This window comes from Xiphophorus hellerii, chromosome 2 (assembly GCF_003331165.1).
Source record: "Xiphophorus hellerii strain 12219 chromosome 2, Xiphophorus_hellerii-4.1, whole genome shotgun sequence".
In the NCBI taxonomy this organism is placed as follows: Eukaryota; Metazoa; Chordata; class Actinopteri; order Cyprinodontiformes; family Poeciliidae; genus Xiphophorus; species Xiphophorus hellerii.
The window spans coordinates 25770910-25791544 of record NC_045673.1 but is presented as its reverse complement, the minus strand read 5'-3'; the positions used below and the strand labels follow the sequence as shown (position 1 = coordinate 25791544).

General features: G+C 41.1%; 1 protein-coding gene across 1 annotated transcript; it reads left to right on the top strand.

Annotated features, from left to right (window-relative positions):
• The first annotated feature begins 608 nt into the window (after positions 1-608).
• Positions 609-4940, top strand: cdkn1bb (cyclin dependent kinase inhibitor 1Bb). The gene is made up of 3 exons (XM_032590500.1): positions 609-1605; positions 1793-1922; positions 3406-4940. Exons 1-2 carry the CDS (start codon positions 1137-1139, stop codon positions 1906-1908), a joined length of 585 nt encoding a protein of 194 aa, XP_032446391.1. The 5' UTR covers positions 609-1136; the 3' UTR covers positions 1909-1922; positions 3406-4940.
• Positions 4941-20635: the final 15695 nt, after the last annotated feature.

Here is a 20635-nt window from a genome sequence, read left to right as displayed (position 1 = left end):
CTATGCATCATGTGTAGTGTTTATCGTATATAAAATGCAACCTAGATCTATTAACTGTACCATAATCATGGAATACATATGTTTTTTGTTTTTTTTTTAACAAATTTGAAACAGGCTTATAGTTAATCAGTAAGGGGAGCTGAAAAGGTCATTCAAATAACATCAAAAACAGAACCAAGTGACCACTACACAGCTTTCTGTCTCAAGCTGGAAACCTTTCAAGTTTTAGCAATTACCAAAGAAGTTCAGTCAGCTGTCAAAACTCAAAGCAGCTATTTCAATCAATCAATCAATCAATCAAATTTTTATTTGTATAGCACATTTCAGCAGCAAGGCATTTCAAAGTGCTTTTTTTTTTTAAGTTGTAACATTAAATTTAATTTTGCAGTGTATGTAATACTCAATCTCCTTTGGAATTTATTTAATGTTTTCTTAGCAATAACTTAAAACGGCTTTCTGTGAAATAAAACTATTTGAAAATGCATCTTTACAGATCAAATCTAAACAGAATGTTCATAAAACATACACACATTAGTTAACTGTCTTACAATTAAATATTTTTGATTAATACCTCCCGGCTGATCAAGATTGAAATTGTGTCGAAATGTAAGCTTATTTACAAAGTTGGCCCAGATTACCTAAAAATGCTGGCGCTTTAAAAAAACAACAAAAAAAAAAGAAAAGAAAGAAATGGGCGTGGCCTCTGCGTTCAGCGAATGAACGGCCTCGCTGGGATTTAAATAGCTCCGTGTGTCAATCACATGCTCCGGCCCTCCTCCATCCGAGCCCAGCCTTCTCTCAGTCCCCACAACGCCTCTGAATCGCCATATTGGGTACTGAGGTTACTCTGCAGTTTCGCTCAGTCCGGGACGGAATTGACAAGAGCTCCTTCGGTTCCTCCGCAGTTTGTTTTGATGATTCGCGGGGACTATCTTCGGCGTCAGAACACCGCAGAAGCCGTTTGCGCCTCCAGCTCGACATGCGCATGGCATAAGCCGTTTCACGCCTGTTTCGGATCTTTTCCCCCGTGACGAGGAGATACCCGTTGTTGTTGTTTTTTTTTTTTTCCTATATCTTTTTTTTTCTTCTTCTTCTTCATCTTCTCTCACTCTCCGGCGACGTGTTTTTTTTTTCTTATGAAAACCGGACGCTCCTGGCCGCTCGAAGATTCAGCTTTGTTGGGGGGTAAAATGTCAGACGTTCGACTTTCAAACGGAAGCCCGACGTTGGAACGGACGGAGCCCCGGGTTACGGAACACCCGAAGCCGTCAGCCTGCCGAAGCCTCTTCGGCTCGGTGGACCACGAAGAGTTGAAGAGGGATTTAAAGGGACATATGCGGGAGCTGCAGGAGGCTGCGTCCGCCAAGTGGGGCTTCGACTTTGCCAGTGACAAGCCGCTGCCTAACGCCAGGTTCACATGGGAACTAGTGGACCCCGCTCAGGTCCCGGATTTCTACGTGCGGCCCCCGCGGAGGGAGAAAGGCGTCTGCTCTGGGAATAACAATGTGGATCTAAACGGGAATCATAGCTGCGATACGAGCATGTCTGACGTACTGACGGAGTGTACGGAGCAGTGCACCGGGCTGAGGAAAAGACCGTGTCACGGTACTACTTCTTTTCTTTTCTTTTCTTTTTTTTAAACTTGTTTTCAGCCCGAATTCGCTGCTGTGTAACAGATAGTCCTGCGGCTCACGGTGTTGGCACATTACTTTCATAAATGCATAAATATGGAAAGTAGTAAAATGAAAAAAAAATAAAAAATTTAAAAAATATATATATATATTTTTCGCAGACACCACGACGCAGAGTAAGAGGTCACGCAGCAGCCCAGATGAAGTTAGTTGTCCAGCGCTGAGCCACTCTGTTGAACACACACCCAGAAAGTCCAGTCCCAGGAGGCAAACGTGAGGACTAGAAAAACGGTAAGAAAATTAAATTATATTTTGCCCCCCTTTTTTATCACACACGATGTCAGAGAAACGAACATTAGGTATACGTGGTTTTAAAAAAAAAACACCGTGGCCCTTTCTATCCGTGGCATAAAATACACTGTTTTTACTTTATAAATTTCAGTTACAATTAATAACTTTTATTTTTATTTTTTGGACAACCAAACGGAACATTTTGCCGACTCGTAGAGTTTTATCGATGAACGATCTGCCCCATTAACAGCAGACAGACAGACGTTGCGAGTGAAAACAAGAAAAAGGAAAACAAAACCGAGCTGGACATTATTTTTAGCCCTTTAACTGCAGGTGTTTCGGTGCTGCTCGTTTCCTACTTAACTGTAAACAAGTGCTGAACAACAGTGTAGTAGTAACACGTCAGCAGCCACTGCCCTCGCAGCAGAGCAGGGACGGAAAGGGGCTGGTCTCTCCGAGAGCTGCAAAAACACACACGCACACGCCTGTTACAACACACACACACACACACACGCTCATCTATCCCTGCAGGGGGAGAAGAGCGTGCAGGTCTGAAATCAAAAATCAAGTGGGTCTCAGTGAAGAGGGTCTGGTTTAAAAAATTTTTTTTTTACCACGTTGAAGAAGAGAACAAAAAAATAATGAAACTAGAGCAGGTAAAATATTTTTTGAATTTCTTTTAAATAATCCATCAACACAGAGACAGACGGGGCACACAACCACACACACACACCTAGATAGAGTTTAGAGAGACCACTTTACCTAACAGTCATGTTTTTACTGTGGGAGGAAGCCGGAGAACCTGGAGAGAACCCACGCATGCACAGGGAGAACATGCAAACTCCATGCAGAAAGACCCCGGGCCGGGAATCGAACCCAGGACCTTCTTGCTGCAAGGCAACAGTGCTACCAACTGTGCAGCCCCTCCTTTTTATTTTCCTTTTAAATAAGAAATTTGTAATCTTTTATAAATGCGGTAAGAAATTTAGGACTTCCACCATGTATATTTTTAATGCTATCTTAACATTTTGTGTATATATTTTTTTTCTTTTAGATTAATTTCTGACTTTAATTTTTTTTTTTTCTTCTATATATTTTAAAAATCGGAAGCTTAACCTACATCTTAATTGTATGAGCTAAAAAAAAAAAACAAAACAAAAACAACAACACTTGATGGAGAGGCTCACAAAATATGACTTGAAATGTAAAAGTAGCTCCTAGAAATAAAAAACTACAGAAGCGGAAAAAAAAAAACATACTTTATGATGTTTACCAAAAATAATAATACATTTTATTTCACTTCGAGGCTCTTTAAACAGTTTTTTTTCACATCAGGAAACGCATCCTCGGGGGGGAGAAACTCAACTTCTTTTCTTTTTTTGTTTGTTGTTACAGAAAATGTTACACAATGTTCTGTTGTACTAACTTGCATGTTTTTCCTCTCTCTCTCTCTCTCTCTCTCTTCCTTGTTCTCGCCCCACAGAGGAGATGCCCCCTCCCCCTTGTTTTTCCCTAAACGTGGGAGACCTCAGTGTTGGCTTTTTTCATTTTTTTTTTTTTTTCTCCTTTTGGACGAGGATCTACGCAGCATCAGAAACATATCAGCTCTCCTGAAGACTGGGGAGGACGCTGTTGAAGCACTGAATAGAAACACTAAAGTTTTTTGGCACTCAGTTAAATGTTACTGCCTCTAACAGCAGTCGATGTAGCAGTGTGCAATTAGGTTGGATTTCCTTTTTTGCTCCTTATTTTTCTTTCTTTTATTATTATTATTATTTTTTTTTTTTTACTACCTGTGTATATAAATTAATAAATAAATATATATTGCTCTTCATATGTAGCACATAATAAACATTATTATTTTTAAAACAAATCCTTTATGCTAAAAGTGTGAAATTTGATTTGACTTGAAGAATTGCAGTGTAGTTTGACTTTTTTTTTTTTTTTCTGGAAAATGCCGTTCTGCTCGTGCGAAGTCGACACGGTCCCTAATTGCTACACTTTAAAAAAAAAAAACAACAACAACACAAAAAAAACCCATCATGGCTTCTTACGGTTTCTTTACAGCGTGACTTCACTCCGTCATTTTTCCTAACCTGACATTGAAGAATGGTACAAATGTAGCTCAATTATTTTTAATTTTGTTTTTTTTCTTTTTGGCCACAATCTTTAGCTCTTTTAAGAGGAGGAAACTTTAAAAAAAAAAACAAATCAGTGAGGAGATTGTATTTATTTTTACAGTTGTTTGGACCCTTCCCCTCCCTGTCGTAGTTCTGCACTCCTCAGGTGCGTCGGACAAGCTGAGATATTTACGGAAGAGCATGCAAACTTATTGACTCTACCCTGATGTGCCTTACTGCTTTGCCGATGGAAGGGTTTTTACTTTAGAAAGCGGTTATATCTCCTACAATACCAAATACATGGTTGCTTTTATGTAGATGACTTCACATTGTATTTCTTTGTGATAACCTGGGCGCTTTTATTTTTTATTTTTTTCTTCTCTTCGATCCCTGCCTCCCTCTTGCCCCCGATATTTTAAACCTGCTGAGGATGCAACTGTGAGGATCTCAAAGCTTCTCCTGTATTTGACGAATTAACGGCTCGTCCCACAAATGCAGTCGCCGCGCCTGTGTAATTGTGTAGACCTCTTTTATTTTATTTTTTTTTTTTTTTTGGCCATGTACATCTGTACATATTTTGTAAAAAAAAAAAAAAAAAAAAAAAATCAAAACAAAAAACACTGAGAAATTATACTAACTTATTTATGTCAAGAATTTTTTTTTTTTAATGTAGAGTTTTTAAAAAAAAATAAATAAAATGGGTTCTTGATTACGGTTATCCAAAGTGGCATTTACGTTACTATAATTGTTTTTATTTTGTTAAAGCATATTTTACTTGGTAGATTTTTTTTTTTTCCTTCCCTTATAAGGTTGCAGACTGAGCCTGTTATTTGTTGTGCATTTTTGTAATGTGTGGATAAAAAGATGTTGCAATCAATAAAAGAGAAAACTAAAGTTGGACTTTTTTTTTTTTTTTGGACTTTTTACAGAGTGTAAAAAGTCCAAGCTTCTCTATGTTGGAAAAAGGAATTAAAGTTTTAATCATCATAAAACTTTTTTTTTACCATTCAGACTTCTGTTTGGGGTGTTTTTTTTTAAGCAGCTGGGTGAAAAATCAGTGAGTCGAGGCTGAATGATTGACGCTCAGTTCATCCAATGAGAGAGCAGTTTAGAAAAGCAGACCACTGAGTGCAGCCAGTAGCGTTCAGCAACTTACCCCTGGAGCAGTTGGTGAAAAAAAATAAGAATTTATGTTTAGAAAACATTACTTATCTGGCCTGAAAAATATAGACAGGAAACATTTTATTTTATTTTTTATTACGTCCTTAACTGTGCGTAGTTGTTTATAGTCCTTTAAGTCCTTTTCTGGTTTAATCATCAAACCCCCAGTCCAGATGTGGTGTAATGTCACTTTTTGGGTTCAATCAATATTTATTCTGGACACATTCATGTCTATTAAAAAAAAAGGGAAAATGTATGTCTAATTCTAATCCTAACAGCTGTTACAGTGTAAATTAGCTTTTGACACAAATGAATGGAAATCCGTACAATGTCCTAATCTATAGAAATACAAGCAGGTGTGTGTTTGAGAGAAATTAAAGAGTACTATTGTATATTATATTATATAAAATTTGTATATTATATAAAATTGTATTTTAGCACTTAAATACATTTAAATATTTTTTCCCAATGTAAAATGTAGGGAATACAATGCACACACACACACACATATATTTATATATTTTATTACATTGTACGTGGAGTCTTAATTTCATCTTGTTTTAATCTCCTTGCCGTCTGAAACCAGACTGCTGAGTGTCTCAGTTTCAGTCACTGCACATCTTTGGCTGTAAAAACCCAAATAAACGTTTTCACTGCGCAGAATTTCCCTGCCTCCTCCTCGTGCCTCCAGCGCAGGCAGGGGGGGCACCTGCAGCAGCTTGCTTTCCTTCATATCCTTAAACGCCGGTGTGTTATGAGGGGTGGAAGTGGTCTCTCTGTGTGTGTGTGGGTGGGCGGGCGGGAAAGGTGGGGACTGTCCGGTTCCCAAAGCGTGCAGGTGGACAACCTCAACCCAGCCGTTCCATCAAAACCTCCTCCCGGCCCCCACCTCCGAGCTCGGGCCCCATTGTCCCAGTGTGTGGGCCTTTATGCCGAAGGCCATTGTGTAGGGGCCGGGGCTGGCCACTGTTGTGTCTGGGGCTCCTCTGTTCAAACAAAGGGCCCGTCTACAATCCTCCACCCCGCCCAAACAGCAGACTGCCTGACTGATTGACTGACTGACTGACTGACTTCATGACTAGGTGATAAAGCAAAGGAGGGAAATATTGTGGCATTGTGCCCGAAATGCTGAGTTCACATCAGTATTACCCGCTTAGAATGGGCAAAACGTCAATTAGTTCGATTCAAAAGTTGAAATGTGACGATATTTATACAAAATACATTTTGTTACTGGTAATTCTATGTGCTGTACAGTATATGCACTCGGGTCTCACCAGTTTTGCCGTCAGTCAGTCACCGTGATAAATGGGTCATTAAAGTAGATATTAGTACTTTTGACAGTGTAAGAGCTGGAAAATGAAATCAGCATCTCAGTGAAGTTTGTCAGGCATAAAGTGCATTGAAATATGACTTTGGACTTGATAAAACACAGAGGGACAAACCGCCGATGACATGGCGACTACAGTCACCTTCCACTTGACCTCAAGCAATGGGAATGCCTCGTCTCTGGTACAGAAGTGGCTCAACATAAGGAAGGCGAAAGTTGTGGGCTATGCGTCTGTGTCTGGTTGGCTTTGGTTCACAATTTTACGCCAACCATTTTTCCTTCCACTTAACTTTACGGTGGTATATTTTGATAAGGCACTCTTTCTTTCACAACGTATTTGGTGTTTGCTCTGGTTAATACCAGAGCAAACATTGTTACTAGATGTTGTGTTGTGACATCTAGTAACAAGCGTTGTGAAGCTTAGCAAAAAGCGCTTCGCAGTCCTTTCTGCTGGAGGTTTTCCTTCCACTCAACTTTCTGTTAATATGTTCGGATGAAGCACTTTTGTGGCTCTCCGCCTTTGTGGAGGGCATTGACGACTGCCTGCTTGTACAGCTGTCTAGTTGGAAGTCACCTCACAATGGTGTACGCCAAAACACTTCTGTCTAAATAATGTCACCGGCCCTACATGGCAAGATGAAAAAATTTCAGAGAAACATTTTTTTTGTTTTTATTCATTTCAAGCCGTCGTTGAAAACGTTCACTTTTCAACTCTTGAAATATCACTCTGTAATAAGTTTCGCATTTAATTTAGGTAGTCGAATAAATTAACTTTACGCGCATTTGTTTTAAAGTAGCCATAAAAATGACAGTAACATTTCCCTGCAAATGTGTTAACAAATGCTCAACAACTGTGATGTTCTGCCGCTCGTCAAACTGAAACTTAAAAATAAATGTGAACACAGAAACGCAGTATTGATCTAAAATTTTCTTTTTTCTTCCCCCCCCCCCCCCCCACAAACTGTTATTCCAGGCGTAGCGGAAGTGGGTTAGCTCGAATCTGTAGTTGTGTTTCACGTCGGACCGCTTCGCTCATGAATCATGACCCGTTTTCTGAGGCGATTTTAGAGCCTCTCTCTCTCTCTTGCATTTTATTTATTCATATTTATAACTGCCACACTCTCATTGTTTGGAGCTTGGTTTCTGTGAATGTATCCCTCTCACTTTTCCCGCCTTGCTACACAGTTGGAATGACGATTACACACACAACTTGATTCGCCTTGCAAATCCATACAATTCCTTATCGTTCCCGGCTAATTCCCGTCAGGTGCCTTATTGGGACATTCGCCGGCCAATTCCGTTTTATGCAACTTCCTAAACTGAGCGGTTTCGCACAGCACCGGGTCACCGAACGCAGCCAGCCCAAACCAAACCCACACTGAACCGAACTCTAGGGAACTCCAGCCAGACACTCGGTTTAAACTCTTGCTCCGTTTTCCTCCGTGTGCCAAGAGTTCACGCTTCCGTGCTACATCAACACAAACAGGTTATCTTTTCCTGTTAACCGCCCCGACACTTAATATAAAGCCACAAGTTCCTCCCTGAGTTTCCTGTCGAGCCGCAACATGCGTCATTGAACTACTAGTCCCATGGCACCCCGGCCTCCGACAGAAGGGAAAGCACGAGACGGCAAGCGCCTCGCATCCCTCCCTCTTTCTGCCTCCGCTTCTTCTTCTTCTTCTCGAGCTGGATCCAGACACACTGGCTGTAATTTTTATATTTACTAGCTTTTTATTTCAAAAGTCACAAAACTGCATTTAAAACACTTTTTGAAACCAGGTGTCACAATGACACTTATTCTAACACCCTCTGCTGAGGTGTGAAGCAGCTACTTCCAGAGGTGTGAAAGCGCACATGCGCGCGCAGAATGGTGTTGTTATCTGCGCGGGCAGATAACAACAAAAACAATGGCGGACGTGCTGTGTCGTGCTACTTAACCTGTTCAGCATAGCGCCATCGATGATAAGGAATATGTGTGTTACATGGAGCACTTCCCTCGGTACAAGGGGAAGACGGGAAGAAGGTGATTTACAATGAGGCGGAAGCTAAAGATCAAGCGCGCATGAGCGTTCGGCGACACGATACAATCACAGCGCCATACAGTGGCCTGGCATGGCAACTACAGCTGACTCTAAATGTGGAACTTTTTTCCCAGTCGAAACTTTTCAGTTTTCAGTCGCTGGTGTCCGTGCAGGGCCGGATTTATGGAGAAAAGCTCTTTCTCGAATGCCAATTACAGTTACAGGTAAAGGACATAAACTATGTATGAACTAATGATAATAAATGATGGTGGTAGGTTAATATTATGTCCCTTGGCCTGTAGCGTCATGTTATTCTACCCCTCCCAAAAAGGAAATACTACAACTTCATTGTTTTCAAATATTGTTGTAAGTATTGTTTAGTATTGTTTATATTCATACATTCCCAAAATATTATTACAACTCTCCTATTGTGGACCTGTGGCTCTCATATAAAGTTCAATAATTGCAAAACACACGTTTAAAAATTAAATAGAATAAATAAAATAATAATAATAAAAAATAAAACATCTGCAGCCCTCCGGACTCCAAGAAAATTGGGGCCCTGGGCTTCTGCCCCTGTAAGCCCTTTCTAAAATCTGGCCCAGGTCTCGTGCGCATTTTATCCATGCATCTGTGTGTGCGTGTGTGTGTGAGTTTCCCCCCCACACACACACAGGGAGGGATTTGGATCAGATTCATAGTGGAACGAGTCGTATCTGCAGGAGTTGCAAGCTGCAGCGCCGTGGTGCGGTGTGAGTTCAGGATTGACTGGCAGGCAGAGAGAGGAAAGGTTAAGAGGTGAGAGATGCCGCAGAGCACTGAATGACAGATGTGCAGATGTGCTTCAGCGGCACGGCTGAGAGGAAAAAGAAAGGCAGGGAAAGCGAGGGAGGGGGTAGAGCTCATTAAAGCGGCACACCTGCAGCCTATCAAAGAGCCTTTATCTTCTATCAGCCCAAATCTGCTCAAGCACGCAGGTCAAGACATTGCAAAGCTAGCATGGGCCGCGTTGCACGCTCACTCTTGACTTGCCCGTCCTTTATCTCCCCCTTTCTCTCCTGACCAGCACCAGCGGACGGTACCTGGATCAGAAATCCTGTCAGGAATGCTCAGGGGAGGGGAGGGGCGTGCTGTGGTGACGCAGAAGGGTTACCACGCCCCACGTTTGGAGGCCTTAGTCCTCGACGAGGACGTCGCGGGTTCGACTCCCGGTGACCTTTGCCGCATGTCCTCCCCCCTCTCCTCGCCCTCTTTCCTGTCTGCCTACTGTCGCAAAAAAATTACGAGCCACTAGCGCCGCAAAAACTCTTCGGAGAAAAAAACGGAGGGATGTTCAGGGATGCGTTCAGATGCAGAGGCAGAGTTCCCAGTTTGGAGCATCTTGTGGCTGTGGAGATAGAGAGGCCGTTTCTTCATGCTCAATTTCACGTTGTTCTCTTCTGGTAAAGTTAATGCATGGATAAATCATCAATTATTTATTGATTTAGCTGCTGCACCATGAAAAGAGTCCAAGGAACGGTTCTGTGTATATGATGAATTTAGCTGCTGCCAATTTTGGTCTGTGATACATTTAAATAAATAGGTCTAGTCACACTTTTCACATATGACCTTGCACAAAAGAACAAATTCTGTATTTTAAAATCTCTCAGATTTTCAAGTTTCATTTTATCTGCAGGTACTTAATATTGAGTTGCTCAATGGATTATATTTTGTTTCTGTGCTACTGTGACAAGTCAGTTTCCTCACTGCAAGATTAATAAAGTTATATCCTATTCTATTCTATTCCCTAAACAATGTATAGCTATTGTTAAATAATAATAATTAGAATGGTGAGAGTCAAAGCACTTCACATAACATTTTAAAAGTGACGAAGACCAGGACATCTTCACATTTAATTTTTTTCTTCGTCTAGGAAAAATCTATTTTCTTAACTTTTTCTCTTTTATAAGAAACTAATTTCATACTTGGCATAACATATAAGGTTTTATAAGGTTTTTATTTTCTAACGGGTGGAAAGTCGTTGAATCTGGTCGTGTTACATCCACAAATTTCAATGCGTTAGCATTTTATGTAGTGGATTAACACCACACACCACATAATTGTGACGTGAAAGGAAAATGACAAATAGAAATCTGAAAAGTGCGTGACACCCCGGAATAAAATCCAGTCTATCCAGCTGGCTTCAGAAGTCACGTAATTCAAATCGGCCGCTCAACCAACCCTGTAGACCGGCTCATTAATCAGATCAGGTCTGTGATAGCTCTGGAGGAGCTGCGGAGATCCAGAGGTTCAGGTGGATAAAAAATTTGTTGGCACAACTGTAAGTTGTGCGCTTCACTAATCCGGCCTTCATAGATGTGTGCATATGTTTACACACCCTAGCAAAATGTTAGAGGATATGAAGGAAAATGTAAAACTTTTCACTTACAGTTGGCGGGTGGGTGAAACCGTTCATGACTCGACTGTGTTCGCTCCTTCTGAGTAAATTTCAAATCGAAAAAAAAAAAAACTTTATTGACTCCAAGGAGAAATGAAATGTCGCAGCTGTTATCTTCAAAGACTTGTTTGAGGTGCTGATGGCTGTTTTTCTGTGACAGTCTCATCAGGAGGATGCTCAGAGGTTGTTCATCATTTTCTGGCTCTTATGAAGAATTCTTCTATGCAAATTATCTTCAGTTCCCCAGAATAGAGCCAGCATTCCTTATCAGCTTTGTTGCTACCCCAACAGATAACGGCAGAAAACCCAGACATTTGGAGGAGATCTGCAGCGTCTCGCTGCAAACACTGAAGGACATGATACGCTTCCTCAAGACGGGACGTACAATCTGCTCTGTCCCTTCTTGTTGAGTCTCCAGCTCAATCTGTCGTCCAGGCGACCACCAAATTATACGCCTCCGTCATGATGGAAACGGTTTAAATGCGTTTCTCTTGAAATATAGAATCATTTCTTTTCATCCGTGTACATTTGAGACAAAATTCTGTGGCACTGTTGAAAGAAATCCACTGGAAGTCCAGTTGGCAGCTTGCCACACGCCATGTTGGGGAGAAGGCGCCGCTGAGTAGACGGGACGTAAAGTCAACTTTTAGACGTACAGTGAACAGTTAAACTCCCGATAAAATACATCAAAGTTTGTGGAGGTGGCAAAGTTCGGTGTGTATGGATACGTTTGCGAGGCGGCACCATGATTAAAAGAGCCGTTGAACTTTTGAACTTATTCGTTGTGTGGGTGTTGGGGATGAGGGGCGCCAAGTAGACGCATATAGTTAAATAGTAAAGGGAAATATATAAAGTCAAACGGCATTTGTCTTCAACATGGAGCCTTCACTCTTTCTCCACATATTCAATTCTGGTAATCGTCCATCAGCGTGTTTAGCTGAGCTTAGCTGGAATAGCTCAGATCAGGGTCACTTCTTACTGGGTGTAAAATTAGCAGCAGGGCTTTTTCACTAAACAGGACGATGACAGTTTGGGCGGTGTTAGGATGGATTTCATGCGACACCAAATATTTCCACATGATGCAACTCTGACCGCTGCACATATCCGATGGCACTGCCAGCGCGGGGAGAGGAACGGGGTTTTTGAGAATGTAAAGAGGGGAAAATAGTCCTCATCGCCCGCTCTAAACACTGGTACCAGAAGTTTCCACTTTTCTAGGGTGGCAAATCCGACCACATTTCATGTGAATATACTTCCCCTGTAACCTTTCTTTTCTTTTGCTTCTGCTGCCCTCATCAGGAGGCTCTCGGGGGCCCCGGCGCGGCGCGACGCGGCAAAAGGACGGCCCTCGGTTCTGGTGTTGAAAAGCTTCCCGCCGTTGAGACCGAGCGAGCGTGTTCTCCTGGCCGGCGCTTGATGAGAAAAGCAGCCTCCTCATACGGAGAGAGCCCTGGATGTGGTCCATTGGCTTCCTAGAGCTCCATTTTTCACTCAGCTTTCAATTTTCACTCGCTGCGGAGAGTGATGTCGGTCTTTGGGGGGCGGAGGGGGACATATTCTGCTGCCTTGCGGTGTAAAAGTAACCGAGAGGAGACGCGCATAAAGCAGATCGATATTTATATACTTAGCAGCTCAACACACGTTTGACCAACTGTTCTCCCGGCTCAGTGTGCAACAGCAAACCCGGCGAATGGCTGATGAGAGTGAGTGAGGCTGACGTTGTAAAAAAAAACAACCAAACAAGACTCCAGTATCTTTTCATCATCTCGACGCCTTTTTCTCCGTACATCATTTCTGAAAAGTGTGTGCTGTGTGCAATGTGTAATAATGAAACCCTCTTACACAGAAGCGCTCGGCAGGTTTTTCAAGGAAACTCTGCGTTGTTGTTCTTCTCTCGCTTCCTCTTTTTCATATAAAATATCTTTTTGTTTCCTAATCTAAACTTACCACTGTGACGCAGAGGTCAAATTCTGCATCACTGCAACTTGCCAAACCCCATCACATCACTGAAGTCGATCCAGTTTTTTTTTGTTTTTTTTTAATGTAGCCAAAACGTATCTCCCTGTCCTGGGGGGAAAACTCTTTGTATCGGTCATATTATGCTGTGAAAAAGTGTTTCTCCCCTTACAGATCGCTTTTGTTATCTTGTCACACGTTGACGTTTCAGGTCATCAAAGATCAATATCAAGGATGAGCCCAGCAAATACAAGAAGCAATGTCCAGATGCATTATTTCTTCATTAGAGGAAGGCTCCTGTATGTGAAAAGATATTCACTTGTAACACAGCATTTTGTAAAAAAAAAAAAAAAGTTATAAAATCGGGGCGTTAAAGCATCATTAAAACGGGATCATGTAATAGTCGACACAAAATGTAGTAAAACTCTTGCCTTGAAGGTTCTGGCCATGTGCCTGAAAAGGGAACTGAATGACCATTCCACAAACAAACAAACAAACAAAAAAAAAAAAAAAAACATGCGTTTTTTGGGTTTTGTTTTTGCTAAATTGTATTTTTAAAAATTACAACAAATTTCCTAAATTAAAGATTTATCTAAAATTGCAAGTTGTCCTTTTCCAGAAAGTCGAGTGACATTTACGGCTCTGTTCGGCTTTCCTGAAAGTAAAAACGGCTCTTTGGGTTGTAAAAGTTGCTGATCTAGATCTAGGCGATTTTCTATGATTGATGGATCTACGACCTTTGCCCTTTATCAGAAAATCCTGAAGGAAAACATAGTTTGCGACCTGAAACTCGAACCCTCTCGGATGAAACAGCGGAACCGCCTAAGAAAACATGAATAAATGGCTTAAAGAAGCAAGATCTTGAAGTGGCCTACTCAAAGTACGGATCTGAATCCGACTGAGAAGCTGTGGTACGGCCAATTAAAAGAAATGTGGCAGGAACTTTAGAATCCTGCACAGTGATGAAAAAGACTCACTGCCAATTATTGCAAACCCCTAATGGCTTGGATAGCTTTTTTAAATTTTTTTTATTTTTCCTAATTAATTCAAATTGTGATTTGGGAACTGCCTTATATCCATTTGATACTTTGTGATTATCTAAAATATTCAAGAGTGACCTAAAAAAAGACTTTTTCTCAGCAAAACCCTCATCGTCTCTTCACCCCAATCTAAGTTCAACATGACCTCTACTAAAATATGCAGCAGCCAAAGCATCGAATCAGCAGGGATCCTGCTCACCGTCGCCACCTCCAGGTGGGGTTTGTTCGGCCGGCAGGGTGTGAAGCTCAGTTGCTGTATTGGGCGTAGGTGGCTGGTAAACCACAGACATGTGGCCGAGTGAAGCCTTGTACGGCCAAAGGTCGCCGGGGGTCGAGCTAACCTTTCGACTTTCGGTTGATTTATTATCCCATAGGGTGATGCTGCCTCTCTCTGACCAAGCAGACGAGAGGTCAAAGGGCACAAAGTAACTGCCGCCACTGAAAGGGACTGGAAAAGAAAATTGTTTTCTGAAACAGGTACTGTCTAAGAAAACATGGACAGCAGTTTTCTGTGCCTCACAAAAGCACCCACACCCCATGAACCTCTCCACGTTTGATCAACTTACAACCAGTGATGGCACAGTTACTTTGAAAAAGTAACTTCAATCGGATTACTGATTACTCCTTGAGAAAGTAACTTAGTCAAATTAGTGATAACTTGATTTGGAAAGTAACTACGTTACATAAAAGTAACTTTTTTAGTTACTTTCAGCAGCTGCTGACAACAGCGCTGTGAAAATAACATTGATCTTTGCCAAAACTTAATTGGCAAATTAAGTTATTTTATAATAGTAACATCAACGATGTGTCTCCACTTATAAGGTTGAACTGAAGGGGAGATTGTTTAATGGTTACTACAGTACAAAATAAACTTTAGTAATTTGTGTGTTCCAGTTCCAGAAAACTATAAATAGGATTTCCCCCCACGGCCCCCAGCGTCCAGGTTCTGTGTTACGGCCCTGCGTTTGTGTCACAGCGCACAGAGCTCTTCCTGTCGCTCCACAACTCAGATGCACAGATTTGTGGCATTAACCTTAATATTAACAATTGTAATGGCGTTTAGTCGCACAACTTTACGAACACATTTTTTTTTCATGGCTGTTTGCTCGTTTACTGCGCTGTTCATATTAGTCTCAATGTTTGCAGGTTTCTGGAGGGTCAGTCACAGCAAATATATTAACTTGACATTAACAAAGACACAGCGGGACGGATGATCCGGGTAATGATGGACTAAAACTAACTGGATGTCAGACAAATTCTGGGGTTTATGTCTGCTGATTTCCAAGCCCAAAAAGCGCAACTCATTAAATTTGCAAGTGACTTTAGAAAGACAAAAACAAGCCCAAAGCTGCTTATAATAATCGGACTTGGCGAGCGAAACTCAAAATACTTCCTGTTTTTCCAGCAACAAAATGCACTTCTCCCTCTAACCTCCATTGTTTATGTTTCTGTCGCTGCTCAGACTGTCGCATAGAAACGCCGGTCACTCCCCAAGACGCTTAGAGGAAATAACATTTTATTACAAAAGAAAATAGTAATGCAAAGTAATTTCGATAAGTAAAAATAAAAACTAAATAATTAAAGTGTGATGTGATTACAAATGTAAATGTAAACGGACAAAAATAAGTAGGATTTACATTTGATGATGCTTCACAAATGTAAATTCAGCTGATAAGCTTGAGCATAATTAAGAATTTTCCTTTCCTTTCAGTATTTTGTGTTTTTAGATCAACACAAAATACTGCAGATCGTTGAAAGTGCAAAAATAGTAGCGGTGTAACGTTTCGCAAAACTCACAAGATGGGACAATATTTTAACATTGCTTTCAAGAAAGCTTGAATGTATGCAATAAAGCCTTTCTTTTGCATTTTTATTGATTTTTGCCACAAGCAACAAACTGATGTCTTTCTTTCTCAGATTCTTTTTAAGCTCAATCTGCAGGATAGCATTGACTATTTCCCAGTTGCTACTGATAGGGGGCGCTGTGACTGTGATGTAGCTTAGCTAGAAGCCTCCTTTAGAGTATCCACAACGACAACAGTGCTCAACAGTCACTCTTTCGCTATTTATTATTCCTACTGGAAACTAGAGGTGTGCGATACCGCATATTTTGGTATCAATCCGATACTAATTAAATACACGGCCAGTATCGTGGATACCGATACCAATACTAACTACGATACTTTTTCATTAATTAAGTTTGATAACTCATCAAACTTCTGACCTTTAAGTGGTTTTGGGAGGTTTTTTGGACAAGGTTTAAGTGTCTATAAAATACGTTAATAACATATTAACATGAAAAACAGAAACAAGAAACAAATTTGTGTGCTTCTTTTTTCCTAAATAAAGTGCAATAAATGACCATTTGAGACCAAATCAAAACTATTTTTGTTAATGAATAGTTGAGGAAAAATTCGAAAGGGAATCTGAAACTAAAAACTCAGTTTTACCATGCTGGTATTGATCCGATACTGATACAGATTCAGTATCGATATTATATCGCCAGCCTCCACTGGAAACCCAAAATGCGCAGTACTTGGGGCGTCCTTCATCAATTGCTTTCCACAATTGGCTGGTGTTTGCGACTTAGAAGCCACCTTTATGAAATATTGTGATGTTTTAATATTGCCAGATATCGTATGACGAGATCTTTTTACGGCCTTAAATACCTACATAGCGATATATGGTCTTCCGAAGTGCACCACCACAGGTTGGTTGCAGTTTCATCCTGCTTTTCTTTAGGAGCAACAAGGAAGCTGGTTAAAGTTGAAGATGGTTGGGTGTTAATACAGAACAGCCTTTGAGGAAAACCTTTGAAAGGGGGCAAAATAATTGAGCCTGCGACACAGATTCACCTTCCAACAGCACAACGCTAACCTTAAAGCCAGAGTAAGATGGAGCACGCAAGACTGTTAAAACAAGAAAAAAAGCTAAAATGTTATTTTCCTTCCATTCCAAACTTTTAATCTACTTTGTGCTGGTCTCTTCCATGTTAAAACCTCAACAAATACATTTAAGTTTGTGGTTGTTATGTGAAAAAGTGTGGCAATGCGCAAGGGGCGTGAAGATTTTCATGAGGCTCACTCTAACCAAACGCAGGGAAGAAACTACGATTTTGACATCATGAAACTGTGACTTTTTAATATTAATTTTAGAACTAAATTTTGTGCTTTTCAGTCATCTGTAGTGCCCGCTATGTGGCACTTTAAATCTGGCACTTTGACATTTTAATGAAACTAGCTGAGTGAACTCAGAGTAATCTTCTAATGAGAATGCCAACTATTTTTCAGCGAGGGGGCGGGCGGCACCACGAAGCTCCAGCAACTGTCCTCTCAGGCAGCTGCTGGTTATTTAGGGCCGACTCCTGACTGAGTGGCTGGCATCAGCTGCTGCCCTCGCTGTTTGTCACCATCCAGAGTTTTACAGTACAAACACGTGTGCAAACAGGCCCACCTGTTGACACTTGTGTGTTTTTATATAGACCGGCTGGGGCCTCGACTCGCCCGGGCCTCCCTCTGGACAGGTGGCCCCAACGCGCCCCTCCACCCAGCCTGACCCGATCCGGCCGCTACGCAGTCACACCCATGCAGTGCGGCGACACACTCCAGACCCACGGCTTCAAGGTCCAGCAAAGACGACAGAACATGTGGTCTGTGAAGTGATTGCTCATCCCCTACTGCAGAATTTCACGAATAAGCCTGGAAATATTACTTTACCCTACGTCTGTTTAAGGGTAAACGTGGTTATAAAGTCGACCACAGGACGTTTTAAAAGTTCCCGGGTTTGGCCAACAAAGCCTGACTTTTGTTGTCAGCTTCGGTTTAATTCAGGCAGGACTTCTGGACTAAAAAAAGTTTTATCTTTAATGCGTTTTACTGATCTAAACAGAGACAACTGGCTACCTAAATGGGTTGAATTATTAGCTCTTTTTTTTTTTTTTGTAAAATGTCCACTGTTCTACTGCGAGTCGAATGTATCATAATGGCGATTCACACTTCTCTTTGATTGTATTTCCTCTTTATTTCTTGTTACTTTTACACTTTTTGTGCTGTGACTCTACAGTGTCGATTCTTATCAGCGAGTCGTTTCTGGTCTGTTTGGCAAAGTTTCTCCTGGTGCTCTGCCAGTGTTTTCAGCCGTAGCTGTGAATGGTCTCAGGGTGCTTCACCGCTGGCAGGACGTTGGTAACGTTGAACTTTTTTCTTCTCTGGACAGTTCTTTTTCCAGGAAACGTTAAAAATAACTCCACAAGAGCCCTCTGCTGAACATTCCTGATCCTTCTTGCAGAATCTGTCCTTTGAAGATTTGATTTGTTCTGATTAGCTTTATTTTTTTTTCTTCTTTCTCTCTGTTCTTTAAGTGCATCTGCCTTCTTGAGCAAGCTCTGTTCCGGCGAGAACCCGATCGCTTCGCTGACTCTGCTTTTAGAGAATGATTGAAATCCCTGTGGCTTTCTTTAGAGTTCCTAAATGTCTGTCCTTGAACTTTCTTGGTGTGGATGGGATCATATTTGCACCAAGGTTCTTGCCTGTTGCGCCATTTGTTGCAAATTGATGTTGGCAGCTCATGTTTCTGTGGAGGAAACCATGTTTGACAAAACAAGAGTGGTTTTGAGCATTATTCTGTTCTTCTTACACAATCAGAAAGATAAAGTTATATGACTTGTTGTATGAGGTTTGTGTTTTGAGCTAAATCCAACTGCGTTTCCATTACAAATGTCCACAAAACTTTGTCTATTTTACGCTAGGGTTGAAAACCCCTCCCCACAATTTCGCAATTGTGGTGTATTTCCATTAAATGAGAAATGCAATTAAAATCACTTGTGAGTAAGTCTGTTCCCCCGATAAGGTATTAAAAAATATGCCGCTCCATTATCCACCAACTACTTCCTGCAGTCGTCTTCTTCGTGGTTTGCGTCACTGGCATGTGACTCGTAAGATGCATTAAAAAAAAGTGTTCCCACTGCAGTTTTGTGAAATAAATCAATGTTGATTTGGCCCCCAAAAAAAAAAACAACAAAAAAAACACATCACCATAGCATAAAAACCTTTTATAAAAAAAAAACAGAGTTTTTTCCGAAATTGCCGCGTTTCCAGTTTATTTTTTGAAATGTCAACCTGTGCGATTTTATGGTCTGCGGAAATGCAGCTGGTAAGATTATCTAAATTACGCCAACTGGTCATATTGTGCAAATTAGGCAAGCAAGTGAATTTTAATTAACTTTATTATTTTTTTTCCAACGTTCCATCTCATCAGTCTTCACAGCATCCTGGAGTTTTCTCAAGCTGCCGCCATAAAATCAGAGGTCAAGATTTTATTTGCTCTTAAAAACGTTGGGGAACCACCGCGGCCAGCAGGCAGGGCGATCTCAGTTTGCAAATTTCAGCTAATTAACCTTCAACGCCTGTACAATGTTTAGTGTTTTTTTTTTTTTTTTTTTTAACGTTCTTGTGTATTCATGAGCTAGCTCTGACTTGAAGCTACTTCCTCGTCAGAGCATTTTGTGTCGCTACCGGTTACCGGGCTCCAGAGTGCATCCCTCCACAGACCTCCTGTCAAACAGCGACACGCAGCAGCCGAAGGGGCGTGTCCTACTGTTTACCTGAGTGATATGCTAAAGATGTGTGTGACCAAGCCTATTGTCACAGACTGCCATGGTCCTCCAACTGTTGGAAAAAGTACAGCCGAACAAATGACATTATCAAATATTTAGAAGGTTAATACAAAGCAAAATAACAGGCAAAATATGATTAGTTCAAGCACATTGGTGTTTACTCTAAATAAAGGAGGGAAGTGCAGTGGAGGACATTCCTGGAACTGAAGCTGGAACAACAGCGAGGCAAGAACAAGGGGCTGGTCGCTTCCTGAATCTGAAACATGGATCTGGGGATGAGAGCAAGCCTGTGGCAGAGGTCACTGCCACCCTGGACAGGTTACCAATCCGTTACCACGGCAACATTTAGACACACAGGACAAGCAACGGCTGTGGGATTAAGCCGGAGTACCCAGAGGTAGACCCGTCGATAAGCTATAAATGAATTGCATGATAAGTTAAAATGAGAGCAATAATTTCCACTTGCATGAATTATCGTTTTTCTCTTTTCTCTCTTTCCAGCAAAAACCGGATAACAGCTTTGGTTGTAGTTTTGATTACTTATATTGTTTGAGATTATTCGTATTGGATATTTAAAGTGTCTTCTAGATCCAGCGTCTAGAATGTTTATTAGAATCAAAGGTTTATAGATCTTTGAGAGGATGTTCTTGCATTACTATGCCATTACCATTAAATCACTTGGTCTCAGTCACTTTTAGGACAATTATTTGTCCAGCAACTTGTGTTATAGTGACAGACCAAGTCCAGAGAGAACTTACAGAGGAACATGCAACTCCGTGTAGAAAAGTCCTGGGAGAAAACCCCCCAAAGTACAGAGTATAAGCGAGAAGATCTGTGATTAATGTATTCAAGATCAACTTACATCTTAAGGCCTTAACTTCACATACACTGATTTAAGTCTTTTTAAGGACGCATGGACACCCTGTAAAGAAATGTATTTAAACTTCTGAATTTGAAAAAACGATAAAAACAAATTCTGAAAGATTCATTCAGAATATTCTGGCATTTTAGCACATAGAAATAATTTTGATAATCAT